This window comes from Glycine soja, chromosome 7, assembly GCF_004193775.1.
Source record: "Glycine soja cultivar W05 chromosome 7, ASM419377v2, whole genome shotgun sequence".
Lineage (NCBI taxonomy): Eukaryota > Viridiplantae > Streptophyta > Magnoliopsida > Fabales > Fabaceae > Glycine > Glycine soja.
The window spans coordinates 17,592,611-17,614,518 of record NC_041008.1 but is presented as its reverse complement, the minus strand read 5'-3'; the positions used below and the strand labels follow the sequence as shown (position 1 = coordinate 17,614,518).

The window sequence follows — 21,908 nt, the reverse complement described above, 5'->3', positions numbered from 1 at the left end:
TAAAATTTAAACTTTTAAGTTTTGGATTCATCAATAAAAAATATTTATCATTAATTTTTATAAAATAAAAAATCACATATTTTTATAAAAAATATCATATATATTAACAAAAAGATCCAACATATAATTCTCTAATTTAAAGTAAAATAATTTATCTTCAAATTTATTTTAGGTCACATCTTTTGTTGTTCCGACCTTGTAAACTATACGTCAATTTTTTTTCCAAAAAATAATAATTTTCAAAAAGCTATATAGTATAAAAAATTTAACCTCAACATAAATAATTAATTCAAACATGTGTATATTCTTTCGTTTTGGGAAATAAATCTTTTCCATTTTGAGATATTATTATGTTATGAGATTAAGTTACTTTTGTGCATTGTTTTTCTTTTGGCCAATATTTTTGTACTTTCTATTTTTTTTTTATATTTTCAACCACTTTAATTTAAAAATTTATTACTTTCTATTCAGTACTTGAAATCACCCCCACTCCATTTTTATAAATTTTAACGTTTTGTATTCAAAACAACTGTTACTAGAACTAAAACGTACTCAGTTTCTTTTTTATTGTTTTATATAAAATTTAGATGGAATTCTTTATATATCATTTTTATCCTTTCAAATAAAAAATTATTTAAAGTATTAAATAATTTCTTAAATATATGTGTTGTAAAATTGAGAAAAAAACATATACATGTCTTGATTTGATTAACGAAGATGATAATATAGTTGAAAAGGATATAAAGAATTCTTTATATCCTTGTCAATTATGTAATTTATAAGCATTATCAAACTATTTTCTTAAATATTATTATAATTAATTAAATATCTCTTTACAATTATCCTATCCAAAATTTAAATTTGTCAACTCCCTTACTTAATCACCACAAGGATCATCAAATTAAATGTACCCTCTTAGTTAAATTATACAAAACAATTTATATTCTCTTAAGTCTTACTTTGATAAAAACCATATATCCATCTCATTTTCAATTTTCCTAACAAAATATTTCATGCAAACAGTAAAAACAAAAGCCTATCAATAATGTTTAGAAACTCACTGTTTAATGAGTACTAATTATAACATATATACCGATAGTATATCTGCTTATCATTAGCACTGTATAATAATGTTGGTTTTTTTTTTCTGAATGATGAAACAGGGTATTTACCCCCATTAATGTTAAGAGTGTTTTGCCATTTTACCACTTTTCTTTCATAAAAGAAAACTAGCTATATCAAAGTTTTGACAAAAAATTAATGGCTATTAATTTCTATAGAAGAAATAAGAGAGAAACTGGTACATGAAGTCCTAACTCCCTTGCTCATTTAACTCCCCCATTTTTAAACTATATAAAGTATAATCACTGTAGCCCATATAATATTTCATCATGATCCATGCTAAGAAATGTTTCAACAACATGACCCCCTCTCCTTTTAAAACCCCCACTTCTCCCTCCCCTCTCTCCTCATAACATTTCAAAGCTGGCTACCCTCTTCTTCCCCACCATCACACCAACCAAACCTCACTCTCCCTGCCATGGTCATGGGAGCCTTTCGCCACTTCGAACCGGTTTCCAAATGCAGCACCGAAAACCGGTTTAACCAAACCGTGGCCTCGGACTTGGACGGCACCCTCCTGGTGTCCCCTAGCGCCTTTCCTTACTACATGCTCGTCGCCATCGAAGCCGGCAGCTTCCTCCGTGGCCTTGTCCTCCTTGGATCCGTCCCTTTCGTGTACTTCACGTACATATTCTTCTCCGAGACCGCGGCCATCAAGTCCCTGATTTTCATTGCCTTCGCGGGCCTGAAGGTTAAGGACATTGAGATGGTCGCGTCCTCGGTGCTGCCCAAGTTCTACACCGAGGACGTGCACCCCGAGAGCTGGAGAGTCTTCAACTCCTTCGGGAAGCGTTACATTGTCACTGCTAGTCCTAGGGTGATGGTGGAGCCGTTTGTTAAGACGTTTCTTGGGGCTGATAAGGTGCTTGGGACTGAGCTTGAGGCCACGAAATCGGGGAGGTTCACTGGGTTTGTTAAGGAGCCTGGTGTGCTTGTTGGGGAGCACAAGAAAGTGGCTGTTGTGAAGGAGTTTCAGGGTAATTTACCTGACTTGGGACTAGGAGATAGTAAAAGTGATTATGACTTCATGTCAATTTGCAAGGTTGGTCTATATATTAATCATTCTTTTCTTTCTGTTAAATATGTCTAGAAATGATGTTAAACTGTGTTTTTATATATTCTTAGGACTTGAATGGATAAGCAGAAGCACTCACAAGATAAAAGGAATTAATAAGTTTATTCATGAAGAAGTTAAACCAGAAAACTTATATAAATGTTTTTATCTGATTTTTAATTTATTTTATCTTATTTTCTTTCCCTTATAAATGTTTTTTTTATTAGTTTATTCAAATAAGACCATGATAGTAACTTGGTGTTATGTGTTGATGATTCTTAAAAACTGTCAAAGATAGGTTGCAAAAAATGAATCTCAGAATACATGAATACATAATAATACCGTATTACCTATAGTGTGGTATACTCGTGGAAAGAAATGAATTAGAAAGTATCAAGAAATAAAAAAAACTTCGTACCCCATTGCCCAGAGGCTCTCCGCTATGCAAAGGTATCAAGAAAATATGTAAATAAAAAAAATAACATGATTGCATAAATATTAACTCAACATGTTCTTTCATGTGTCTATATGTTCAACTTTATTTTTGGAGGAGGGAGCCAGTTTTGGGTTTTGGGACATTTTTTTTTTTATCTCAATATATGGAGCTATAGTATTTGTAATTATTTTTTTCTCAATGAAATTAAATAAAAAGATACTTTAGTTAATCTAAAATTGAATTGATGTTTGGTGAGAGCCTTAATGAGCGTGACATGTTGTTATCACCTATAATGAGCCTCTCTTCTTGTTCCTGTTTCCGTGTTTCTATCTCTGGCGGCACTTGTGAATCCCTCTCATTGTTTGGTTTTTATTCCTTCTTTTTCCATATATTTACTTACTAACGTGTAAGTGGTCCCCCCTACATTCTATAGCCAATTTATGGACACAACGTACAGCCTCAGTTTTGAGCTGTCTATGCCTCCACTTTTAAACACTAGTCATAACCCCTTAACTACTTTTAAACACTAGTAATTATGAGTTTCCCCATTTGTTATTTTGCCTTCACAAACCAATTTCAATTTCCTAATTGAGGAGTATAGATTACCATGAATCTCTCATGCACAACCCACTTCTAACACAAAATCCAAGCCATGTTGTTTATAGCTCATGTAAAAGATATGAAAAAGTGTCAAACACATACCCTCCTGCATAGCTTATCATCATTTATTCAGTAAGCACAATCCTTGTGACATTCCCTTTCGACTTAATATATAAAAATTTCAATTGTACTTGGATTTTTTCCCCTTTAAATCTGGGATTCATGGGAATAATTTTAACCCTTCAGTAATTTTAGCAAAGAGCTATAATGAAATCTTGACAGTACAAAGATATCCAATACCCTTAATTTAATAGATCAAAATAGTGATAATTTCCAGAGTAAGCAAAACCATCATCAGAAACTTAATTAATATTATGAAAACATTACCAATGATTACTTTCAATATATGTATCAAAGAGCAATGTCCTCAACACACTTTTTCTAACATATACGGTTGGGTGATTTCATATGGGCTCCACTAAAGGAAAAACTCAGGTCCACTCTCTTTTTCTTTGTGGGACACACATGACATTAACCAAGCAATCATAATTTTTTTTTTCATATCTCAATTTTTGCACCTACCTTTCTGCTCTCTATCTTTTTCTTCGTTTTTTTTTTCTCTCCTCTCTTTGTCTTTCTTCTCCTTCCCAAACCCCTTGAGGGAGTTAGAAAATTATCATTTTTTGGTAACCAAAAATCATGAAGTGTCTCAAACAGTGTTACTACTTATTAGTATCATTTCTCATGTGTCCAATCAAGTCATTAACTGTATTTTCCCTTGCAGGAAGGGTACATGGTGCCAAGGACTAAGTGTGAACCACTACCAAGAAACAAACTTTTAAGTCCAATTATTTTTCATGAGGGTAGGTTTGTTCAAAGGCCAACTCCTCTAGCAGCCCTCTTGACCTTCCTATGGTTGCCAATTGGCATCATACTCTCCATCTTAAGGGTCTACCTTAACATCCCTTTGCCTGAAAGAATTGCTTGGTATAACTATAAGCTATTAGGAATCAGAGTTATTGTGAAGGGTACCCCTCCACCACCCCCAAAGAAGGGTCAAAGTGGTGTCCTATTTGTTTGTAACCACCGCACAGTTTTAGACCCTGTGGTTACTGCAGTTGCACTTGGAAGAAAAATTAGCTGTGTCACATATAGCATAAGCAAATTCACTGAAATAATTTCACCAATTAAAGCTGTGGCACTCTCAAGGGAAAGAGAGAAAGATGCTGCCAATATCAAGAGACTACTTGAGGAAGGGGACTTGGTGATTTGCCCTGAAGGCACAACTTGTAGAGAGCCTTTCCTCTTGAGGTTCAGTGCACTATTTGCTGAACTCACTGATAGGATTGTCCCAGTTGCTATTAACACAAAGCAAAGTGTGTTCTACGGAACCACGGTTTGCGGACACAAGTTGTTGGACCCGTACTTTGTGTTCATGAATCCAATGCCAACATATGAGATCACTTTCTTGAACCAGCTTCCCAAGGAGCTCACATGCAGTGGAGGGAAATCAGCTATTGAAGTTGCAAACTACATTCAAAGGGTTCTTGCAGGGACTTTGGGATTTGAGTGCACAAATTTGACTAGGAAGAGCAAATATGCCATGCTTGCAGGCACAGATGGGACAGTTCCATCTAAGGAGAAGGCTTGAAAAGGGAGAGAAATTAAGTTCTCCCTTTTGATTATTCTGTATTGGTGCCCAATGTGTTTCCAAAACACTTAGAATTATGATAGAAATAAAATCTGATCACTGGCTGGAAAAAAATTACAGTTTATGTATATTTTGTTGTTCTGATATATACAAATCATAACTACTATTATTGGGTCATTCCTGAAATCTAGTTAGAACATGTTTTTGCCTTAAAGGATTTATTACTTTTACATATATAGTCTGTGTCAGTATGAATATGAGATAGGTATGGAAGATGTAGAACAGATAGACATGTGACACATGGTATCATAAGGTGCATTAATTTTCGATAAAGCAGTAATGTTATATTGTTGTAGTATCATTAACTTGCAGGCAAGTCCAGCTAGAACACTGACAAGTATGTCTAAACCAAGATAAATTTGCCTTAATGGTAGAAAATGTACATATGACATAACAAGTTAACATAATCCTTATATTACGGAGAGGGGTCTTATACACAGCTAAATTGGTACGGGACTAATCAACTGAGGCAACATGACGCACTCATTTCACTTAGAAATAAGACAGTGTCCAATAAAACACCAGCAAAGACTTGGATCCCAACAGCAGTAGAGCTAACATGCATGCACAATTGCACATTGATCATTGATGTCCTCATGAACTAAACGTGCTTGATTAATCAGACAACACTGTGGTCATATTTAATATAACAAATGATTGTCAAGTACAAATGATATTTGAAAATGAAAATTTGCAAGTGAGGGGGAAGAGAATCACGTTCCAACCTTCCTAGGTTGGGATAAAACTAAACTAGTACATAAATAAGAAGAAAAATTAACTAGTCAAATTATTAAGTTTTCTCTGCACTTTGTTCTCATTTACCAAAAAATCCATTCGGTCCTTAGCAATTATCTTTCGATTTTCTCTAGCCACTTGTTTAGGGGAAAAGACAACATGGGTGACCACATTAGCTGCTTGAAGCATGGAAAAGAAGAATAATGTGTAGTGGAGTGCTTCTTTCACAATGGATCCGGAGTCGTTGCACAAGAGATTCAGCAACGAATTTCATCTTTTAATTAATTAATCTACAAGTACATGTGTTCTTCTATTCATTTTTTTACTAGATATTTTTTTTTTTTACTTCTATAAGTTAATTACTTTTTTTTTTTAAATGTTTCACTTAATTTGAACATAAGAACGAAATTTTATTAACAATACAATATGTTATTCCCAAAAGAAATTAAATGGTATAAAACAAGAAACAATTTCTAGCATGAAGTTGAGAAAATGAAAACTGCAACGTAAGTGCCATATATATATATATATATATATATTCATTTATTTTACAAGTTGATATATGTCACATCAAAGGAATCCCCACTCCAGGAACAAGAAGCACCAGTTCCCCGTGATAGGCATAGAATTTATGAGGGTTTTCAAATTTGGTTGGAACTAATCTTGATAAATGTTATGGCATGTATGATAACAGAGAAAACACATGATGAAAGGTTGAAGTGGTTGCAATGCACCATATATGCAAAATAAGTAACAATCATGTGGAGTCTGATAAGTGTTAACTGTAGAATCAATGCACTCACTGGAAAATCATAATACACTGTAATACAGTAGTCTTAGATCAAATATATATAGTGAGAAAAAGCCTTTCCAAATACATCATGTGGTACTAAAAATGTGTGTGCCAATTACAAGCTGAACCTAACTTGATAGGGAGGCTATTTATGGATGAGATAATGTTTAACTAAATAATAGGTTGTGGTCCTTTCTTCTTCAGAGAAAGTTGGAGGATTAGGGTCCATTTTGCCATTGTCTGTACTCTTTAATGAGTAACAAAACTATTGAGACAGTTCAATGAGCGCGTGGATGTGCTGTGGCACATTGACAAAGCGGGACTAAAATTTCTGATATCATATATATGGTGTTTGATTGGATGTTTAGTTTTTCAGCTTGGATCTATGTAACAGACACAATTTGGAGGCAAATAAAAGTGTATTTGGACACTGTTATTTACTCGGTACATTCTTACGAAGTGTTAAGTGGTTTGATCCTTTTGTAAGCCTCTGTCTATTATTGTCAACTCAAAATTGGAGTTTTAATTGATCTACCCACTTTCTAGTATTCATTTAAATTTATGAAAAAATTATTCTAACATTTAATATTATAATCTTCACGATTTATCGCATCTCACAATTCGCAAGTTTGAATCCCCATCCATCTTGAAATGAGGCTTAATTATTCTAACATTTAAATCTGAAGACTATTTCTGTCTTGAAGTTCCGAGTCATCACCTTATTTGAAATTTTGATTAGTCTTCATATAAGTTTAATAATTCTTTTCTTTATATTATAATGTTAAATTCTAATACCAACATTACGTTAGTCTGAGTAAAACTGCATTCAGATATCTTAAACAAGATAAAATACGCGTGTAAATTTTTTATCCTTAAATATAAAAGGCTTTCACATGAGAAAACTGTTAGGAAGAGAGGGATTTGATCTAGGTGAGATTGAATCATGTTCTGTAAAACAAATTCTGCCAAAACAAGCCAAGAAATTTGATGTCAAACACCTTCCCTGTTTCAACTAACAACTCAAAAAATTGCATTCAGCATTCCTAGGCACCAACACAGATTCAAATCTACAATATGATTACACAATGATGGGATTTTAGGAGTATGAAACTCAAAAATCACTGCAAATTAATAAACTAAAAAACAAATGTTACAACTAGGAACCAAAGGGGAGATTATAGTTGCCTCTAAAAACTAACAAAATGCCATCTTCAATAACACTTCTAAACATTATGAGAGATTTAACTTAATTGATTGAGTAGGTGCATGAGTTGTCTTAAATTTTCTTATATATGTCTTTGATTCTTATAGATAAAAAAAAGTAACACTTTTAAACACTGATGAAACAGATCAAAATTGTAGGTTAACAATCACTAAACTAAAATGCCCATAATTGACGTGCAGATCAAAACTTCAATTAAAAGAAGTATTAAGCAATTAATATACCAGTAGTGGCACAAAGTTTTCCAACCCTTCCAATAGCAATAGCCTTTTCAGCCCGATAAAACATCAAATGAGCATTTAACAGACAAGCCACAGAAAATGGCATGGCCTCATCTTAACACCAAAATGCCTCCCACAAGCCCTTTATACTAAGTCGTTGCTTCTACAGCATCAGATGTAGAAGCATGAATAGCATTAGCTAGGCATGCATGTCTACAGGCGAAAAGAAATCTAATCAAATCATAATTAAAATTTTAACATGCAATCAAATCAAATGAAACATCAAATGCTTGGGGTTTTAATGCACATTTTTTCTGTTAACAGTGTCAAACCAGTCTATAAGGTTTGCAATCAAGTGTCACTTTCAACAAATTTATAGAACTCCTCTTGATTGTAAGGCCTACCACCAAATGATTCACAAGACCTGTTTATCCCAGACCAACTGATTCCTGGTCTGTGGATCTACATCTACCTGCAAGCAAGTATCCAAGTTCATTAATACCACTATAATTATTGCTTTCTTTCCATAAAGATAGTCAAATCAGGCATTCAGTAGTTTAAGTTGCAAAATTGCAATAATTTTCAGATAATCTGAAAATTCAGAGATAAAAAAATAATGCATAATCTGACATTAGAAATTCAACTTAGGAGAAATCTTATATAATTAGATGTGGATCCCACAACCACTATATCTTTTATTAAAGTAAGATCAAAATGATCAAACATAACGTATCCCTGAGCGAGGGAGTAAAAGAACCTCTTTTCGTTTAGACAGATAAGATTGACAAATGATTTTTTTTAGGCTTAAATATATTTTTATTCTTAATAAATACTCAATTTTTGCGTTTACTTCGTAATAAATTTTTATTTTGCATTCAGTATCTAATAAAACAACAATTTTATTTTTTGTCCTTGATATTTTGTTTTATCCCTTGATAAATTAACAAATTTTATGTTTACTCCCTATAAATTAATAATTTTTTTTATCAAGGAGCAAAGACAAAATTTGTTGATTTATCAAGGATTAAAAAAAATCTCAAGGACAAAAAAGATTGTTTCATTAGGGATTCATTGCAAAACAAAAATTAATTAGAAAGAAAACTTAAAATTAAAAATTTATTAGAAATCAAAAACATATTTAAACTTTTTTTTTATCATATGGTCAAAATTTAACATAGATCAGTTTATCTTTTTTGAACTTCCTTCAAGTCACAAGTTTCAACCATATGTGGTTCCAGATGAAAAACATTTACCTACTACATCCAACAATAATGGTTTTTCATAGCTTCTTTTTCATTGAAAGGTTTTCAGCAGACCAATAGCAGAATATCAATGCAAGCAAATTCATTAGACATATTAGGCCAAGCCTAGAATTACCAACAGAGTAAACAATAGTAAAAACTTAATAATAGGAATCATACGATGCTCATCCCGCATGAACAAGACATTCACTTTCTCAACAGGTAACGTGTTATCCAAGAAATTTGAAGCAGCTGCATTTACATAACTAACAGGCATAAAATTTGATGAAAAACTGAAAATGAAATCATTTCTTTAGAACAATGTTTCATCCTATTTTCAATTTTCAATTTAATTTAATCTCTTGTCTTGGTTAATTGTTCTGTGTAACATCCTATTTTTTTGAAAATAAATTTAAAAAGCTTTTTAGTAAAAATAAACAAATAAATATAGAACAAATAATAGGCTGAGTACCATAGGTATAAATAGCTATGTTAAGTCAGGTGTCTTCTCTTCGCCTCATTTTCGTTTTTCTCTTTTCTCCTCTCAAAACCCTCTTTTTTTCCCGTAGACCACCAAACCTGTCTCAGAAAAATGACGATCTCGGATTTGTTCACCGTTGGATCGTTGTGAAATTAAAGTACCAGGTTCGAAACCCAATTACGAGAAATCTCACCGTTGGGAATTTCGATATCATTTTTGATCTGAGAGAAATACCATTCGCATCGTAGTCTTTTCCTTTCCCGCAGAAATCCAAAATGGTCTCAGTAAAACTACGATCCCTATTTTGTTAACCGTTGGATTTTCATGAAATTTTGATATGTGGTTCGCGATTCATTTCCACACACATTTACCGTTGGGATTTGTGATATAATATTCACAGAGAAAGAAAAAGGAATCGCACGAAGACAGTACAAGTGGAGACTTCAATCCCTTCTCTGTCTCTTTGACGTCTGGGAACTCTATCGGAACAGTCAGAGAAAAAAACTGGAGGAATCTCAGATCTCAGGAAACCGCTAGAGATGCTGCTATCGCTGTCTGAAGACTCGTGAGCCCACTTAGAGGTAAGGAATGAGTTATTCACAATTGGGAATTAGTGAGAACATGTGTAGGGATCCTTAGAGTATCAATTGGAATGAGTTTTTGGGTGTTTCCGTCATTTATTATATCCTTATAATTATAATTGTGAATTATATATGTTTGACAAACCAATTTTTGTGAAATTGATATGCTATTGTGTTGAGTGTGAACCCTATAAATTGAGTATTTTCTAATTAGTATGAATTGATGAAATAAAGTAAGGAGAAATTTAGAGTGATATATTGATTTTGTATTTTCTCTTTTTTCATGCTTTTTAGGTTTTTTTTATATAGTTTAAAATTAATATCATAATTGAAATTGACCAAAGTGTTCATATAATTATTTAGAATTTGTGCATTGAAAGCTTAATTTGAAATTCGTGATCCAATATGATGTATGCTAGTTTATATATATAGAATTAGTTATATATTTATTTATATTAATATTTTATGTAAATAATATTGTAGAGTTGTTATAGTATGATTCCAAAAATTATTAAGTGTTGGAGTTTGAGAATATTATGGTTAGATTTGATGAACATGTGTATGTTGTACCTTATGAATATCATTAAGAATGTTATGAGATGTTAAACTGTGGGTGTGATATTTGGTTGTGAATAAGTGGATGTGTTTAACACTTGATGTTACAATAATGGTATTGTGATCTGTGAATTATACAATAACCCGACTAGTGTTATCTTGAGAAAAGCGTTGATGCGCAGTGTTAAAGAGAAAGTGTAGGTTCCTAATTAGGAACCCGTGTTAAAGAGAAAGTGTAGGTTTCCTATTTAGGAACCAGTGTTAAATCGTAGCACAATTCTGTTGAACGTGTTTAAAACATGAGTGTGAGGTCGTGGGTATTGTATAATTCATGAGTAGTGTCTGCATGCAAAATTATTTTAGGGGTTGGACCTGAATCAAGAGGGAGAGGCCCTGACGGACTCTTCGGAGTGTAGGCCTTGGGGGTCATCGGGTTTGAGTGCTCCATAAGGGATGTACCCTCCAATCCCCAAGCGACCTGCGGTCCTTGAGATTTCTTTCAACCTTGTACAAATCCTTTTACAAGAAAAGATTCACAAGGGATGTACCCTCCCTTGTTCTCTTTGAAACCCTAGTGGATTACCCTCCACTAGAACTGATCCACAAGAGATGTACCCTCTCTTGTTCTCAGTCAAACCCAAGTAGATGTACCCTCTACTTGTACCACAAAGGATGTACCTTCCAATGTGTTAAGACAAAAATCTCAGGCGATTAAACCTTTGATACTTTGTGAATGGGGATACAAAAGAATTCTCAGGCGGTTAGTCCTTTGAGCACTTTTGTATTAGGGAAAGGGAAGAATCAAAAGAATTCTCAGACTGTGTCGTTTTGAATTCTTTGACAAGGGAGAAGGGAGACACAAAAGAATTCAGGCGGTTAGTCCTTTGTTCTTTTGGAAAAGGGAGAAGAGAGACACAAAAAGAATTCAAGCGGTTAGTCCTTGGTGAATTCTTTTTGGCAAAGGAAGAAGAGAATGAAAAGATGAATAGCACAAGTTTTCATGGTTTGGAAAACCAGAAAACTTCAGAAAACTTTTGGTACAAAGAAGAAGAAGAAGTTCAAAGAGATTCAAGGCTTGTAAAGGATTGTATGAAATAAGTGTTCAAGATTGAAAGAATGAATTAATTGAAAATGCAAAACAAAGCCTTGCTTTTATAGACTCTTCATGTCTGGTCAAGAAGACCATTTAGAAGAGTTATAACTTTTAGAAAAACTTAAAACCAATTTGAAAAAGTCAAAACCTTTTTGAAGAGTTACATCTTTTGATTTATTCAGAAACAGTCACTGGTAATCTATTACCAAATAAGTGTAATCGATTACACAAAGCTTTTATGTGAAAGGATGTGACTCTTCACATTTGAATTTGAATTTCAACGTTCAAAGGCACTGGTAATTGATTACCAAAACATTGTAATCGATTACAGCTTTTCGAAATTAATTGGAATGTTGTAAATTCAATTTGAAAACTTTTTCAAAACAATTTTGCTACTGGTAATCGATTACAACAATATGGTAATCGATTACCAGAGAGTAAAAACTCTTTGGTAAACATGTTTTGAGAAAAACCATGTGCTATTCAATTTTTGAGGAAAACCTTTTCATACTTATCTTGATTAAGCCTTCTCTTGATTCTTGAATCTTGAGTCTTGAATCTTGATCTTGATTTTTGAGATCTTGAACCTTGAATCTTGATTCTTGACTCTTAACTTTCTTCTTGAGTCTTGAATTCTTCTTGATTTACTTGAGTTGTTCTTTGATTGATCTTTGATTCACTTGATTGTTCTTTGATTGATCTTTGAGCTTTTTGTCATCACCTTTGTCATCACCTTTTGTTATCATCATTGTTATCATCAAAACACCTTTGAATCACCTTTGATTCACCATGAAGCTTTGCTTCTACGTTCACTGACATGGTACCACATTGCATATAGGCTTGAGTCTTAACATAATTGTCTCATGCGCTTGCTAATTTTTTATTATGAAATTGGTGTGTTATTATGTATTGATCAGAACGTGTAATTCTTGTGTAATATGATTGATGATTGAAAAGTGTGATTGATGGATGAAAAGTGAACTTTGAATGACAAAGTGGCAGAATTACGTGAGTTACGTGTAAGTAAGTTTTATTTGGTTTATATGATATGTATATCTAGTTGTCTTGCTTCTCTATTAGTTAGGAATGTGATAACTCACTCCCCGTGTGTTGCTTGTGTTTGGATCCTGTGATGATCTTGAACTTTGTGTTTGGGGGAGCAGATAACTAGGTGAATTGCTTTAAGGAACCTTGTGCTGAAAGACATCGAGACACAATGCTCTGATAGGATTTGGCATTAAGGTATAGGGTTTTATATTAATTATATGAAGTCTTAGATGACCTTGTTTGAGCTGAGATGACTTTATTATTTATTTGGACAAGTTTGAATATGATGTAGAAGAAAGTGAATGTGAGCCTTTTATCCCTTTGAAAGGCTTGTATTTAAAAATGTAAAAAAAAAATACTTTTAATTAATATTTGAATTTTTATTCCTTTGTTAGTATATATGTGAGGGGTAGAGGGTGTCACACTCTGTAGTAGCTTGCTTCTTGTATGCGAGGTAAAACTTTAGCAGGGGACTTAGCTCCATTGGATTTGGAGATTGAAGCTACTTGTAGAAGAAACAACATAGCAAAAAAAAGAAGAGAGCTACAGGTTAGGACAACTAACCTCAGTGGCGAGAGAAATCTTTCATCTGAATCCTCTTCATCATTACCTACTGAGCTGAGAGAAACTGACGTTGGTGCATCATAAACAAACATAATGGCAGAAGATCAACCACCAAGGGTGACTCTTGAAGATTATTCTAGTTCTACTATGCAGCAGTTTTTCACTAGCATAGTGCGGCCAGAAGTTCAAGCAACAAACATTTCATACCCGCATTCCTTGATTCAGCTCATTCAAGGAAATCTCTTTCATGGTTTGCCAAATGAAGACCCCTATGCTCATTTAGCCACATACATTGAGATATGCAACACTGTCAAGATAGCAGGAGTTTCGAAAAATGCCATCAAACTTAATCTATTTTCATTTTCACTAACCGGTGAAGCCAATAGGTGGCTGCAATCATTTAAAGGAAACAATTTGAAGACTTGGGAAGAGGTGGTTGAGAAATTTTTGAAGAAGTATTTTCCTAAATCGAAGACAGTTGAGGGAAAGGCAAAGATTTCCTCATTCCATTAGTTCCCTGATGAATCTTTGAGTGAAGCCTTGGAGCGCTTCCGTGGTTTGCTTCGAAAGGCTCCCACTAATAGGTTTACTGAACCTATTCCACTTAACATCTTCATTGATGGTCTATGCCCCCAATCTAAACAATTGTTGGATGCGTCAGCTAGGGGAAAGAAAAAATTGAAGACTCCTGAGGAAGCAATGGAACTGATTGAAAACATGGCAGCCAGCGACCATGCCATATTGCGTGATAGAATGCACATTCCCACAAAGAGAAGTTTACTGGAGCTCACATCACAGGATGCTTTGCTGGCACAAAATAAGATGTTAGCTAAATAGCTTGAATCACTCACTGAGACTTTAATTAAATTGCCAGCACAGTTGTAGGCAGCTCAACCTACTCATTCAGCAGTCATGCAAATTGGAGGTTGCAACATATATGGAGGAACTCATGAGTCTGGTGCATGTATGACTTAAGATGATACATCCAAAGAGGTTAACTACATGGCAAATCAGAATAGGCAAGGATTTCATCTAGGTGGCTTTGCAAGGTATCAGCAAGGGGGAAACTTTTCTCATAACCACGGTCAAGGTTGGCGGTCTGTTGAGACTTTGGCAAGTGTACCAAATCGCTCTAAGTAGTAAACCTCGGAAGTCCGAGTATCGTTTCCACAGGGATTTTATTGCACTTTATCGAATACTTTTCAATTTGTAAGAGTAAAATAGTAAAAACAGGAGTAAGTGCAAGAATAGATTGCTATTACTAGATCAAATAGTTTTAGAAAGACAATTAATATAAATGCCAAGACCGGACAAACCCAATTGGCCTACGATGCATGTAAATATGATATTCATTACCAATGCATTTGTAACAGTTCTACCCACATCTATTAATTTTACTTGCCCCTGATGCCTCACGATGACAAGCCTATTTTAACTACCTATCTCCCAAATGCCTTTGCGAAGACTCAATAATTAAAATGCATTAAGGTAAAATTCTAGATGTTGCTAAATGCGTGGGCATTGAGTTATCATTCTATGCCTAGCAATGCTAACCCGATGATTCTTTTCTTAAGATGTTCTATTAGGTGTTACCCTTTCCCAAGCGTATAACCCCTAAAACTGATGCATGCATTAATCCTTAAACCCTTATTAGGAAATACCCTCTCCCGAGCAAATAAAACCCAAAAGAAATTCAAGAAATGAATGCAAGATAAAAAGAAAATAATTAGAACAAAAAAACCTGGAATGAATCTTCTTTGCATTGATAACTCTTGAAGTACACCATATATCGTTGGCTTTTTAGGCCTGCCAGGCCCTAGCTACTAGATTAGCCACTCATGGCCATTGAGGGCTTTACAACTGGGGGTGAAAGAAAGAATGAGGATAATAAAAACAAAGAGAAAAGGGAGAGCTTAGGCTTAGAATGCTGAGGGAAGTGCTCTGAGGCGAGATGTGTTGTTTCCCTTGGACTGACTCTCTATTTATAGCTGCTAAAGTGGGTTTTGGGCCTTCGTAAGCGCGCTTAGCGCGACACCTCGCGCTTAGCGCGTTCAGATCGCGCGCTTAGCGCGAGATGCAGGCTTAGCGTGTGTTTCTGTTGGATCGCACGCTTAGCGCGTGGCCCTTGCTTAGCGCGCGTAACGGATTCTGCATCTTCGAGCTTAACGCCTCGCTTAGCGCCTGTACTGCCTTGCACGCTTAGCGCGTGACACGCGCTTAGCGTGCGTGTTGGGCTGGGCCTGCTTCAGACTTCTTCTTTTCCTTCATTTTTTGTTGCCTTTTTTGCTTAATGTAACTCCAATTTTCTTATCTGCAACCAAAAATTCAATTTAATTAATTTTCTAACTTTTAATCACAAATAACTGCTAAATAATTAATTTCAGGCCAAAATTTGAATAATTCTTTACTATTAATTCACAATTATTTAGCAGTTATCAAAATTCCCCAAATGAAACTTTGCTTGTCCCCAAGAAAACCAAAAACAAGTAAATTCTCAAGCAAGTTCTTAAATATTCCAACACTATCAATGGCTTCAGTTCCTCCTTCTTTCACTGGTCCTTTCTGCATCTGTCAACATCTTAAAATGAAAGCATTACAACAGAAGAATTGAATCAGTTAGTCATCTGGAACTCAATCAAATTTGGCTTGCCTTACTTTCCTCACAAGGCTGGTGTTTCCCTCTGCTCACAAGTGCCTAGTTTAGTGTTTGCAATTTGATAACAACCTGCAAGTAACACTTCAAAATTTTGCATTTCATCTCAGTTACAGTTATCTCTAGTTACCTTTGGTGGATCACTAAGGACTTTATTGGCTTGTATCGGGGCCTGGCTTACAAAAAATCATGGTTTTTCTTGGAAATTCAAAGTTAGGATTAAAAGAGAACAAAAATTTCCAATTCTGCCTAGGCCTTTTTACTTAGCCCTTTTATTTCCCCACAACACTTTTCTTTTGACACCTCTCTTGCTCTTTTGTTTCTGCCCTTTATTAAATTCTTTTCATTTTTTTTTCGAAATTGGGCCTACTGTTTGTAAAAGGTGTCCTACTTTGTGTGCTGTACTTATTGTCTTGGCTACCTATTTCCCAAAATCCCCCAAATTAAGACCTTTATAACCCATTTTTACTCTCTTAAAATCCTAAAAGGTCAGGATTTTGTTTAATTGGCTCAAGGTTAATTCAAAATAATCAGTTGGCTCAATCATGGGTGCAAGGGGTAAAACTATGTTAGGTTGGCTTTTTGGCTAAGTAGGTAAACAAACAAACATGGCCTTGATCATATCCACCTTAAGTAACTATTCTAACCGTCTAAGAATGATGCAAAACCAGGAACTTAAAAATAGGCATTTTCTCTCACAATTAAGTTCACACTCTCATCGGCAAGGTTATCGATATCGAGAGTCTACGCAGACTCGTGAGAGTCTACTTCGTAAAAAAAAAAAAATGGATAATAAGTAAATATATTCAAAATGCACCAATTTGCAAACAGATGACAATAAGTTCATAGTTCATACTTCATACTTCATATTAGTCTATTACAAAACACAACAACTGACCTTACAATGTTGGAGTTGGATCAAACTTGTTACTGAAATTCAATAGAATTATGCTTTTCATATGTGAGGAGATGGAAAATGCAAAAGAGAAGATAAAATGAAACTTTAATAACACCAAGAAAAGGTATAATTTCTGAACTTTCTCATATTTAAAATTTGCTTGTGTATTATTTTAAGTTTTAACTATTTCTAATATAGCATATTTGATATCTATTTTAAGCTTTTGATCTAGATAATTTAATCTTTGTGGAACCTAATGATGATGCACAATCTGAGGAAGACCTTGATGATGATGATGGAGATGGAGATGATGATGAAAGTGATGATATTCATGAAGATGATCCTATTAGAGGATTGAACATGCTTCTTTGAAGACATTTGTGCTTTTTTTAATTATTTAAATGCTTTAATTTTGAACACTTATGCATGGTTGTCAAACTCTAGAGTCAACTCGTAGACTCTTACGAGTTTACATGAGTTCACTCCGAGTCCACGAGTTTGCTCAAAAGCGAGTTTGCTTCCGAGTCAACTCGCGGGACTGAAGTAAACTCTTAAACTCATGAGAGTCTATGAGTTGACTCTAGAGTTTGACAACCATGCTCACAGGGACTTAAACAAGTATTCGGCGTACCAGTTATGACCTTGTTCCATCAAGCTAACCTTTCCACTCTGTGCTATTCATGTTCCATTTCTTGACCTGACTTTTGCTTCCAGAACCAGTGTTTCTCCAAGGATCAGTGGCATCTCAAGTGTTGAACCTTTCTGAACAAGCTAAAGAATTATGATTGCTTGAGTTATCATGCACTTATTACTCAGAAAACACATACTGAAATACTAATATTTTTACTACTACCTCTTTTTAATTACCAAACAGACTACATAAAAACATAACATAAAACATAAAAGAGAACACAAACATAATATAAAAGAAAACATTAAAGCATAAGATCAGCTGCCTCTGCCCAAGTCTGCCCATGGGCTCCAATCAGCGCCAGCCAAGTCAGCTATGAGGTCTTCATCAACGGCAGGATCCTCAGTAGCAGCGGCTCCAGAAGGCTCTTCCCCCCTGTCAGTGGAGGGCTGGTCTCCTAGCTAGGCGACCTGCTGACGATAGGCCTCCGGAGTCATGAGTGGCAGATCCATCTGCAAATGTAGGGACAATCGATACAGGTTCTGAATGATGATCTGCTGACCCTGGTACAAGGACCTGAGCATCTGTCCATGCATGTATGGAGGTGCTGAGGTGGATAGAAGTGGAGGCCGTGGTCACTGGGAAAAAGGCTGAGAAGGATGCTGGGATGGAAGAGGAGCCTCAGATGCCGACGCCGAAGCTCTGGTGCGCGTGCGGCGGGTCCCCTGAAATGTGATAGATGGATCGGCAGGGTTCCAGCAGTTCTTCTTAATGTAGGCAAGGTTGATCACAGGACTGAGTGACTCAAAAATCAGGGTATCAGAGACAACCCCCTGAATCTCACACAGTGTTGTGATCAACGCTGGGAACCCAAGCCTGGAAGTGATGGACTGGGCGATCTGACTGATCTAAAGAGAAATGAGGCTGCCCACGTCCAGGTCCATCTTCATCACCAAGCCATAATTGAGTCGGGCCCTGTCAACATTAATATCAGAAGTGTGAAAAGTCAGTGCAAGGTTAAAATAAGAGAGCACACTCCATGTCTGCGCGAGCGTCATCAGATCCTTCCGCAGCAGCTTCCAGGGGGCACTATCAACATTCAGAACAAATCGTCCCCCTGGAGTACACAGAGCGGAAAGGATGGCATCATGGTCTGGAGGAGTGCTGAGGTACTGAGAGTAGGCTGGATAATCCTCTCCCTCTGCCAAGATGACCGGGGTGTCGAGGAAATCATTAATCGTCTCAGCATCAAATCTCACAACCTGTCCTCGAACACTCCAAAACTTCGGACTGTGGTCCTCTGGATCATATAGGTTGGAGTAAAACTCCTTCACCAGAGCAACATCAATCCACTTCTCTGGAAGTCGGGTCAGAACCTGGTCCCATCTGAGCCTCTGGAGTTCCTGCAGGAACTCATCAAACATCCCTGGTCCAAGCTCTACATTCCTCTCTGGAAGGATGTTCCGGAGCTGAATGCTATCCTGGTATCTGTGCCAAGCAATCTCGAAAGTGAAACGTGAAGAGTCCCAGTTGGACGCTTCCCCGGGTGTGGGCACAGCTCGGTGTTTACAGGAGGCCATCTGAACAAAAAACCAAAAAAACAAAAAACAAGAAAAATAGTCTGAAGTTAGCAATCAGGGGGGTGCAAAAAGTAATCAAAATAGAGGTGCAGTCAGTAAAGAAGGGGGGTGCAAAAAGAAATTAGAAGGGAGTGGGAATAGTAGAAATAGGGGTGCAACAAGTAAGGTGCGAGGGTTGATGGGCCCTGAGGCCCAACCCCGCGCTTAGCACCATCCTGCTGTGACTAATGCACGCGTTTAGCGCCTCTGGCACGCGTTTAGCGCCTCTGGCACACGTTTAGCGCGTTCAGTGATGTTCATGAGCGCGCTTAGCGCGGAAGTGCCGGCTAAGCGCGCGCTTTGCTTTCTCGTCCTGTCAGGCGCCTGCTTAGCGTGCTTCGTCACGCTTAACGAGCTCGTCGTTATGGCCTTCAATCCGTCTTCATTGGCTAAGCGTCGAGCAGGGCTTAGCGTGCTGTTACCTGTGCATTCATAACAACATCCATACAAAGCAATTCTTTACCTTCGTTAGTGATTGTTTTGTGTGAAAAGACCAAGAATTCAGGGGTTACAGTAGCAGAGGTGCAAAGAAGGGTAGATTTGCGAAAGAAAAGAAGGATAATGAAATGAAATGGTTGTAATTTAATAACGCGGAGGAGGCAGCTGAGGGGTTGGGCAGTTTCGAAAACTGTCCAGTAATTTATGACTTACGCGCTTAGCGCGCATGTGGCCGCTAAGCGCACCAAGGAAAGCGTCCCTTGGTTGCCCATCAGATTTTAAAAACATACCTGGGCGCTTAGCGCGCGGCTTCATGCAGCCCACTTCAGTTTTGCTATTGGCACCCTTCCTATTGTTGTCTTCACCTGTTGGGCCTTTGCTTTTTGCACCTCCTGTTTGCTATTTGCACCTATTGGGCCCTCTTGTTTTTTTTTACATAAAATAAAAATAACTACATTTTTACAAAAATATGTTGGGTTGCCTCCCAACCAGTGCTTAGTTTATTGTCTTTAGCTAGACAGTAGGCCTTCTCAAGGATCATTTAAGTAGATGATGGTCGTCAATCGCTCGAGTTGTCCTCCGTTGTAGGGCTTCAAGCGCTGTCGATTGACGATCCATTTCTTCTTAAAGTTCTCTTCTCAAGGGTCCACCAATTCTACTGCTCCATGAGGTCTGACTTCTTTTATGATAAATGGCCTTGACCACTTGGACTTCAGCTTACCTGGGAATAGCCTTAGCCTCGAGTTAAAGAGTAATACCTGCTTCCCTGGATGGAATTCTTTCCTCTGTAGCTTTTTATCATGATATGCCTTCATCTTTTGCTTGTAAATTCTGGATGACTCGTAGGCATTCAGTCTCATCTCTTCTAATTCCAACATCTGTAGCTTCCTCTTTTCCCCGCATGCGTTGTTGTCGAAGTTGAGCAACTTGAGAGCCCAATATGCTTTGTGCTCTAGCTCCACTGGTAAATGGCATGCCTTCCCATACACTAGCTGAAATGGCGATAAGCCGATGAGAGTCTTGAACGCTGCCCTATAGGCCAAGAGAGTATCATCGAGCTTCAAGGCCCAATCCTTTCTTGATGATGCAATTGTCTTTTCCAAGATTCGCTTGAGCTCCCTGTTAGAGATTTCTGCTTGGCCATTTGTCTGAGGATGATAAGGTGTGGCCACCTTATGTCGGACATTATAGTGCTCCAAGACTTTCTTCAACTGATTGTTGCAGAAGTGCGTTCCCCTATCACTAATCAAGGCTCGTGGGACTCCAAAACGGGAAAAAATGTTCTTCTTCAGAAATTTGATTACTACCTTGGCATCATCCTTTGGCGTAGCTATGACTTCCACCCATTTGGAGACGTAATCCACAACTACCAAGATGTAGACATTTCCATATAACGAAGGCAGGGGCCCGATGAAGTCTATGCCCCAACAGTCAAAGATCTCTACTTCCATGATATTTTGCAAAGGCATCTCATTTCTTCGAGATATCCCCCCTGTTCTTTGGCATTTATCACAACAACGCACAAACTCGTGAGCATCTTTAAAAATAGAGGGCCAGAAAAAACCTGATTGTAGCACTTTTGCTGCTGTTCTGTCCCCACTGTGGTGACCGCCATAGGGTGAACTGTGGCAGTGCCAAAGAATGCTCCGTGCTTCCTCCTTTGTGACGCATCTCCTTAGTAAATTATCTGCTCCTGCCTTGAACAGATGAGGATCATCCCACACATAGAAGCGTGCATTGTGCAAGAATTTCTTCCTTTGACTCCAATTAAGCTCCTCTGGAATGACTCCCGTGGCTTTGTAATTGGCCATGTCTGCAAACCAAGATCTAGCGGTAACCTGCAAAAGAAACTCATCAGGAAATTCACCTTTTACCTCTGGTTCTTCCTTGGTGACTTCTTCATTCTTCAATCGAGATAGATGATTGGCTACCACATTCTCGGATCCTTTCTTGTCCTTGATGATGATGTCAAATTCTTGTAACAGTAGGACCCATCTAATCAACCTCGGTTTTGAGTCTGTTATGGCAAGCAGGTGCTTGATGGCAGCATGATCTGTGAAAATGGTGACCCTCAACCCTATCAAGTATGACTTGAATTTCTCCAAGGCAAAGACAATGGCTAGCATCTCCTTTTCTATGGTTGCATAATTCAACTATGCTTCATTCAGGACCTTGCTAGCATAATAGATGGCGTGAAATACCTTGTCGTGCCT

The 21,908-nt window shown here is 36.7% G+C and overlaps 1 protein-coding gene across 1 annotated transcript; it reads left to right on the top strand.

Annotated features, from left to right (window-relative positions):
- The first annotated feature begins 1,394 nt into the window (after positions 1 to 1,394).
- LOC114419035 (glycerol-3-phosphate 2-O-acyltransferase 6-like) lies at positions 1,395 to 5,097 on the top strand. Its single transcript, XM_028384614.1, has 2 exons — positions 1,395 to 2,164; positions 3,997 to 5,097. The coding sequence occupies exons 1-2, from the start codon at positions 1,541 to 1,543 to the stop codon at positions 4,861 to 4,863; spliced, it is 1,491 nt and encodes a 496-aa protein (XP_028240415.1). The 5' UTR covers positions 1,395 to 1,540; the 3' UTR covers positions 4,864 to 5,097.
- The last annotated feature ends 16,811 nt before the right edge of the window (positions 5,098 to 21,908 follow it).